This window comes from Arctopsyche grandis, chromosome 5 (genome assembly GCF_051622035.1).
Source record: "Arctopsyche grandis isolate Sample6627 chromosome 5, ASM5162203v2, whole genome shotgun sequence".
Lineage (NCBI taxonomy): Eukaryota > Metazoa > Arthropoda > Insecta > Trichoptera > Hydropsychidae > Arctopsyche > Arctopsyche grandis.
The window spans coordinates 34,015,254-34,023,570 of record NC_135359.1 but is presented as its reverse complement, the minus strand read 5'-3'; the positions used below and the strand labels follow the sequence as shown (position 1 = coordinate 34,023,570).

The window sequence follows — 8,317 nt, the reverse complement described above, 5'->3', positions numbered from 1 at the left end:
AAGTCCTATGCTCAGTATCAGTGCATTTTCTCAAATTGCAATTTTGAAGATTATTATCACATACAATACGATCCAAAGAGTTAATTACTTCTAGTGAATATGCAATTATGTCGGAAGGATTGCGTGGCATCCAAGTTGCAATGTCGCGATGACGATAATTGTGATATGGTCTCGAACGATTCAGACCATTCGAAGCAATTATAACAAAAAGCGGACGATGATCTGACCATACTACGTCAGTGTGGACTTTAAAATCTTGAATGGATCCTAAAATTCCTTCAGATGTGATACAGTGATCCAACCACCGTAAGGAGCCGTGTGCGTCACTAACATATGTAAATGTATCAGATGGAAGACACGCATAATCATGAATCCTCAAATGATTTTCTTCACAGAAGGATAGTAGTTCGTTCCAAAATAAAGAGCCAGGATGAGCATTAAAATCACCCATGACAATAAAATTCGAGCGACTATGATCTTCGATAGCGGCATTAACAATGCCCAAGCAAGTAGTAAAATCTTCAAAGTTTTCTGGTTTTGCCGTCGGCATATATACATTAATAATTAACAATTCAATATCACCTTGCTGAATTTTAATGCAAAGTAATCTCGGATTATGAAGGTCAATTTGGGTGACTGTAAAAGTTTTTTTGTACAATATACCAACACCACCATAGGGACGTCCAACTAAAGGTCCATTACCGCTGTCCACTGCAGATGTACCAGTGCCTTCAAATGATGGATGGAATCTTCTCAAGTATACAGTTTCAAATTCTAAAAACCATGTTTCTTGTAACAAAATAACGTCGGCCTCATTACATAGTTTGGAAATGTAGGATTCAGTACGTCGAAAAGAGCGACAATTATAGCTGACGATTGTTATTGTTTTGTCCCCCATTAATATAGTTTTTTCGGAAACGTCGGAAAACAATTCCGGTCGGCCATAAATCTTGCACGAGCAGTTTTGTTGCATTCGTGGCTTCAGTTGCAACAATGAAAGACTTGAAACCACATTTTGTTCGAGATGGTAGTTCTTTTAAGGTGAATTTGAAATTTACTTTTTTCTTTAAATATCTACTAATTATTTCGACATTCGTCTCTAACGAGAATCTAGAGATGTAAATTTCAGATTCTGGAATTACAGCTTGCAATTCAGAATCCTTGCAAGTGCCTCTTAAGTTGGCACTTCGTCTAATGTTTTTTTTCGTTTTAACTAATTTGAAATTATCGTTGTTATCATTTTCAGCTAGTGGAGCGCCAGCACTGGTTGACACTCCCTGATTGTTTGCATCGTTCGATGTAACATTTTTCGAAGCGCCGCCACTGGTTGACGCTCTCTGCTTGTTTACATTATTCGATGTAACATTATTCGATGCGTTCGGCACAGGAGGTAGTTTCGATTGGCTATTATTTTTGTTGGTTTTATTAGTCTGCTTACGTACGGCATCCGCAAAGGTTCCGGTTTTTTTTAATATCTCTTCCACCAAGTTAGACGCATTCAAATCGCGATTTGAAACATCGGAAGTGATCTTGTTCATATCTTCGCGCAACTCAGCTATTGCATCCTTAATGAGAGAAATATCATTCGCCCCACCCTGAGACTTCAGAACTCTCACCTCTTCCTTCAAATCTTGAATGGCACTCAGTAGTGATGTAACATCAATCGAATCGAAAGAAACAGGAGGCAAACGTCGCAGGTTGACAGCGCCAAAATTTGGTAGAACAGACACATCTGTTTCTTTAAACATTTTAATAATGTCTTGAATACATCTTAATTTTTTTAGATCACCTTGTCGTCGTGTATCTCGCACATCAGGCAGAAGTGAAATGAGCACGTTTCTCGCCACCATCATTTCATCCTCAGTAAAGAAGTCGCATATTTGGACAAGTGATACTTCATCTAGGGTGTCTATCTTATTGCGTATGAACGCCAGAACTTCGTTAATCACCACTCTACAGGCACAAATCGTGGCCATATCGGTAGAAAGGTAGGTAAACACGTCCGTCTGTGTATACCACACAACGCGAACTCTATATAGAACTATTGTTCAAATAATAATCATTGATGGTAGTAAATGAATCTGAACATATATTAACAAAGTGAAAAATGGAATTAACCAGTTTATATTCTTTAACAATAATATTAATATTAAGACAATAATCAATAATAGAAGTGAAACTATAGTTATAAATAGAGCAAAAAGTATGGAAGAAATTACAGTAAAAAATGTAATTGCATGTACAAGTATATGTAATTATAAATGAAGATATAGAATCAATTATCAAACAACAATTATTGATGATAGCAATTGAATTGAAATAAGTATAAGCAAAATAAAATATGGAATTAGTTAGTGTATATTCTTTGATTATTCTTTGATTTCGGTGATGGTTAGGTTAGGTTGGGTTAGGTTTTGTGAGGTAAGCAAGTTTTGTGGATATTTTTGCATTGTCAAATTCTTTGATTTCGTTGATGTTTAGGTTAGGTTGGGTTAGGTTTGGTGAGGTTAGCACGTTTTGTGTATATTTTTGCTATGTCTAATTCTTTGATTTCGGTGATGGTTAGGTTAGGTTGGGTTAGGTTTGGTGAGGTTAGCACGTTTTGTGTATATTTTTGCAATGTCTAATTCTTTGATTTCGGTGATGGTTAGGTTAGTTTGGGTTAGGTGTGGTGAGGTTAGCACGTTTTGTGGATATTTTTGCAATGTCCAATTCTTTCATTTTTGTGATGGTAAGGTTAGGTTGGCTTAGTTTTGGTGAGATAAGCAAGTTTTGTGGATGTTTTTGCATTGTCAAATTCTTTGATTTCGGAGATAGTTGGGTTAGGTTGGGTTAGGTTTCGTGAAAATAGCACGTTTTGTGTATTTTTTCGCAAAGTCAAATTCTTTGATTTCGGTGATAGTTAGGTTAGGTTGGTTTAGGTTTAATGAGGTGAGCACGTTTTGTGGATATTTTTTTAATGTCGAATTCTTCGATTTCGATGATGTTTAGCTTAGTTTGGGTTAGGTTTGGTGAGGTAAGCAAGTTTTGTGGATATTTTTGCATTGTCAAAGTCTTTGATTTCGGTGATGGTTAGGTTTGGTTGGGTTGGGTTTCGTCAAGCTAGCCCGATTTGTGTATATTTTTGCAATGTCCAATTCTTTCATTTCGGTGATGGTATGGATAGGTTAGGTTAGGTTTGGTGAGGTAAGCACGTTTTGTGGATATCTTTGCAATGTCGAATTCTTCGATTTCGGTGATGTTAAGGTTAGGTTGGGTTAGGTTTGGTGAGGTAAGCAAGTTTTGTGTATATTTTTGCAATGTCTTATTCTTTGATTTCGGTGATCGTTAGGTTAGGTTGGGTTAGGTTTGGTGAGGTAAGCAAGTTTTGTGAATATTTTTGCATTGTCAAATTCTTTGATTTCGGTGATGGTTAGGTTTGGTTGGGTTGGGTTTCGTGAAGCTAGCACGATTTGTGTATATTTTTGCAATGTCCAATTCTTTCATTTCGGTAATGGTATGGATAGGTTGGGTTAGGTTTGGTGAGGTAAACACGTTTTGTGGATATTTTTGCAATGTTGAATTCTTCGATTTCGGTGATGTTAAGGTTAGGTTGGGTTAGGTTTCGTGAAGTAAGTACGTTTTGTGTATACTTTTGCAATGTCTAATTCTTTGATTTCGGTGAAAATGAGGTTAGGTTGGGCTAGGTTTTGTGAGGTTAGCACGTTTTGTGGATATTTTGGCAATGTCGAATTCTTTGATTTCGGTGATAGTAAGGTTAGGTTGGGTTAGGTTTGGTGAGGTAAGCACGTTTTGTGGATATTTTTGCATTGTCAAATTCTTTGATTTGGGAGATGGTTAGGTTAGGTTGGGTTAGGTTTGGTGAGGTAAGCAAGTTTTGTGGATATTTTTGCATTGTCAAATTCTTTGATTTCGTTGATGTTTAGGTTAGGTTGGGTTAGGTTTGGTGAGGTTAGCACGTTTTGTGTATATTTTTGCTATGTCTAATTCTTTGATTTCAGTGATGGTTAGGTTAGGTTGGGTTAGGTTTGGTGAGGTAAGCACGTTTTGTGGATATTTTTGCATTGTCAAATTCTTTGATTTCGGTGATGTTTAGGTTAGGTTGGGTTAGGTTTGGTGAGGTTAGCACGTTTTGTGTATATTTTTGCAATGTCTAATTCTTTGATTTCGGTGATGGTTAGGTTAGTTTGGGTTAGGTTTGGTGAGGTTAGCACGTTTTGTGGAAATTTTTGCAATGTCCAATTCTTTCATTTTTGTGATGGTAAGGTTAGGTTGGCTTAGTTTTGGTGAGATAAGCAAGTTTTGTGGATGTTTTTGCATTGTCAAATTCTTTGATTTCGGAGATAGTTGGGTTAGTTGGGTTAGGTTTCGTGAAGTAAGCACGTTTTGTGTATTTTTTCGCAAAGTCTAATTCTTTGATTTCGGTGATAGTTAGGTTTGGTTGGTTTAGGTTTAATGAGGTGAGCACGTTTTGTGGATATTTTTTTAATGTCGAATTCTTCGATTTCGATGATGTTTAGCTTAGTTTGGGTTAGGTTTGGTGAGGTAAGCAAGTTTTGTGGATATTTTTGCATTGTCAAATTCTTTGATTTCGGTGATGGTTAGGTTTGGTTGGGTTGGGTTTCGTGAAGCTAGCACGATTTGTGTATATTTTTGCAATGTCCAATTCTTTCATTTCGGTGATGGTATGGATAGGTTGGGTTAGGTTTGGTGAGGTAAGCACGTTTTGTGGATATCTTTGCAATGTCGAATTCTTCGATTTCGGTGATGTTAAGGTTAGGTTGGGTTAGGTTTCGTAAAGTAAGTACGTTTTGTGTATACTTTTGCAATGTCTAATTCTTTGATTTCGGTAAAAATGAGGTTAGGTTGGGCTAGGTTTTGTGAGGTTAGCACGTTTTGTGGATATTTTGGCAATGTCGATCTCTTTGATTTCGGTGATGGTTAGGTTAGGTTGGGTTAGGTTTGGTGAGGTTAGCACGTTTTGTGGATATTTTTGCATTGTCAAATTCTTTGATTTCGGTGATGGTTAGGTTAGGTTGGGTTAGGTTTGGTGAGGTTAGCACGTTTTGTGTATATGTTTGCTATGTCTAATTCTTTGATTTCGGTGATGGTTAGGTTAGGTTGGGTTAGGTTTGGTGAGGTAAGCACGTTTTGTGGATATTTTTGCATTGTCAAATTCTTTGATTTCGGTGATGGTTAGGTTAGGTTGGATTAGGTTTGGTGAAGTTAGCACGTTTTGTGTATTTTTTCGCAAAGTCTAATTCTTTGATTTCGGTGATAGTTAGGTAAGGTTGGTTTAGGTTTAATGAGGTGAGCACGTTTTGTGGATATTTTTTTAATGTCGAATTCTTCGATTTCGATGATGTTTAGCTTAGTTTGGGTTAGGTTTGGTGAGGTAAGCAAGTTTTGTGGATATTTTTGCATTGTCAAATTCTTTGATTTCGGTGATGGTTAGGTTTGGTTGGGTTGGGTTTCGTGAAGATAGCACGATTTGTGTATATTTTTGCAATGTCCAATTCTTTCATTTCGGTGATGGTATGGATAGGTTGGGTTAGGTTTGGTGAGGTAAGCACGTTTTGTGGATATCTTTGCAATGTCGAATTCTTCGATTTCGGTGATGTTAAGGTTAGGTTGGGTTAGGTTTCGTGAAGTAAGTACGTTTTGTGTATACTTTTGCAATGTCTAATTCTTTGATTTCGGTAAAAATGAGGTTAGGTTGGGCTAGGTTTTGTGAGGTTAGCACGTTTTGTGGATATTTTGGCAATGTCGATCTCTTTGATTTCGGTGATGGTTAGGTTAGGTTGGGTTAGGTTTGGTGAGGTTAGCACGTTTTGTGGATATTTTTGCATTGTCAAATTCTTTGATTTCGGTGATGGTTAGGTTAGGTTGGGTTAGGTTTGGTGAGGTAAGCACGTTTTGTGTATATTTTTGCAATGTCTTATTCTTTGATTTCGGTGATGGTTAGGTTAGGTTGGGTTAGGTTTCGTGAGGTAAGCAAGTTTTGTGGATATTTTTGCATTGTCAAATTCTTTGATTTCGTTGATGTTTAGGTTAGGTTGGGTTAGGTTTGGTGAGGTTAGCACGTTTTGTGTATATTTTTGCTATGTCTAATTCTTTGATTTCGGTGATGGTTAGGTTAGGTTGGGTTAGGTTTGGTGAGGTAAGCACGTTTTGTGGATATTTTTGCATTGTCAAATTCTTTGATTTCGGTGATGTTTAGGTTAGGTTGGGTTAGGTTTCGTAAAGTAAGTACGTTTTGTGTATACTTTTGCAATGTCTAATTCTTTGATTTCGGTAAAAATGAGGTTAGGTTGGGCTAGGTTTTGTGAGGTGAGCACGTTTTGTGGATATTTTGGCAATGTCGATCTCTTTGATTTCGGTGATGGTTAGGTTAGGTTGGGTTAGGTTTGGTGAGGTTAGCACGTTTTGTGGATATTTTTGCATTGTCAAATTCTTTGATTTCGGTGATGGTTAGGTTTAGTTGGGTTGGGTTTCGTGAAGCTAGCACGATTTGTGTATATTTTTGCAATGTCCAATTCTTTCATTTCGGTAATGGTATGGATAGGTTGGGTTAGGTTTGGTGAGGTAAGCACGTTTTGTGGATATTTTTGCAATGTCGAATTCTTCGATTTCGGTGATGTTAAGGTTAGGTTGGGTTAGGTTTCGTGAAGTAAGTACGTTTTGTGTATACTTTTGCAATGTCTAATTCTTTGATTTCGGTGAAAATGAGGTTATGTTGGGCTAGGTTTTGTGAGGTTAGCACGTTTTGTGGATATTTTGGCAATGTCGAATTCTTTGATTTCGGTGATGGTTAGGTTAGGTTCGGTTAGGTTTGGTGAGGTTAGCACGTTTTGTGGATATTTTTGCATTGTCAAATTCTTTGATTTCGGAGATGGTTAGGTTAGGTTGGGTTAGATTTGGTGAGGTAAGCAAGTTTTGTGGATATTTTTGCATTGTCAAATTCTTTGATTTCGTTGATGTTTAGGTTAGGTTGGGTTAGGTTTAGTGAGGTTAGCACGTTTTGTGTATATTTTTGCTATGTCTAATTCTTTGATTTCGGTGATGGTTAGGTTAGGTTGGGTTAGGTTTGGTGAGGTAAGCACGTTTTGTGGATATTTTTGCATTGTCAAATTCTTTGATTTCGGTGATGTTTAGGTTAGGTTGGGTTAGGTTTGGTGAGGTTAGCACGTTTTGTGTATATTTTTGCAATGTCTAATTCTTTGATTTCGGTGATGGTTAGGTAAGTTTGGGTTAGGTTTGGTGAGGTTAGCACGTTTTGTGGATATTTTTGCATTGTCAAATTCTTTGATTTCGGTGATGTTTAGGTTAGGTTGGGTTAGGTTTGGTGAGGTTAGCACGTTTTGTGTATATTTTTGCAATGTCTAATTCTTTGATTTCGGTGATGGTTAGGTTAGTTTGGGTTAGGTTTGGTGAGGTTAGCACGTTTTGTGGATATTTTTGCAATGTCCAATTCTTTCATTTTTGTGATGGTAAGGTTAGGTTGGCTTAGTTTTGGTGAGATAAGCAAGTTTTGTGGATGTTTTTGCATTGTCAAATTCTTTGATTTCGGAGATAGTTGGGTTAGGTTGGGTTAGGTTTCGTGAAGTAAGCACGTTTTGTGTATTTTTTCGCAAAGTCTAATTCTTTGATTTCGGTGATAGTTAGGTTAGGTTGGTTTAGGTTTAATGAGGTGAGCACGTTTTGTGGATATTTTTTTAATGTCGAATTCTTCGATTTCGATGATGTTTAGCTTAGTTTGGGTTAGGTTTGGTGAGGTAAGCAAGTTTTGTGGATATTTTTGCATTGTCAAATTCTTTGATTTCGGTGATGGTTAGGTTTGGTTGGGTTGGGTTTCGTGAAGCTAGCACGATTTGTGTATATTTTTGCAATGTCCAATTCTTTCAATTCGGTGATGGTATGGATAGGTTGGGTTAGGTTTGGTGAGGTAAGCACGTTTTGTGGATATCTTTGCAATGTCGAATTCTTCGATTTCGGTGATGTTAAGGTTAGGTTGGGTTAGGTTTCGTGAAGTAAGTACGTTTTGTGTATACTTTTGCAATGTCTAATTCTTTGATTTCGGTAAAAATGAGGTTACGTTGGGCTAGGTTTTGTGAGGTTAGCACGTTTTGTGGATATTTTGGCAATGTCGATCTCTTTGATTTCGTTGATGGTTAGGTTAGGTTGGGTTAGGTTTAATGAGGTAAACACGTTTTGTGAATATTTTTTTAATGTCGAATTCTTCGATTTCGATGATGTTTAGGTTAGTTTGGGTTAGGTTTGGTGAGGTAAGCAAGTTTTGTGGATATTTTTGCATTGT

General features: G+C 37.0%; 1 protein-coding gene across 1 annotated transcript in view; it reads left to right on the top strand.

Annotated features, from left to right (window-relative positions):
- Positions 1-1,371: 1,371 nt before the first annotated feature.
- The window catches only part of LOC143912424 (uncharacterized), a 38,099-nt gene continuing 31,153 nt past the window's right edge, over positions 1,372-8,317 (top strand). Inside the window, exons 1-2 of the mRNA XM_077431699.1 lie at positions 1,372-1,697; positions 1,785-1,988. Of these exons, the coding sequence (XP_077287825.1) occupies positions 1,636-1,697; positions 1,785-1,988 (266 nt within the window). The 5' untranslated portion in view covers positions 1,372-1,635. The remainder of the gene's footprint in view (positions 1,698-1,784; positions 1,989-8,317) is intronic.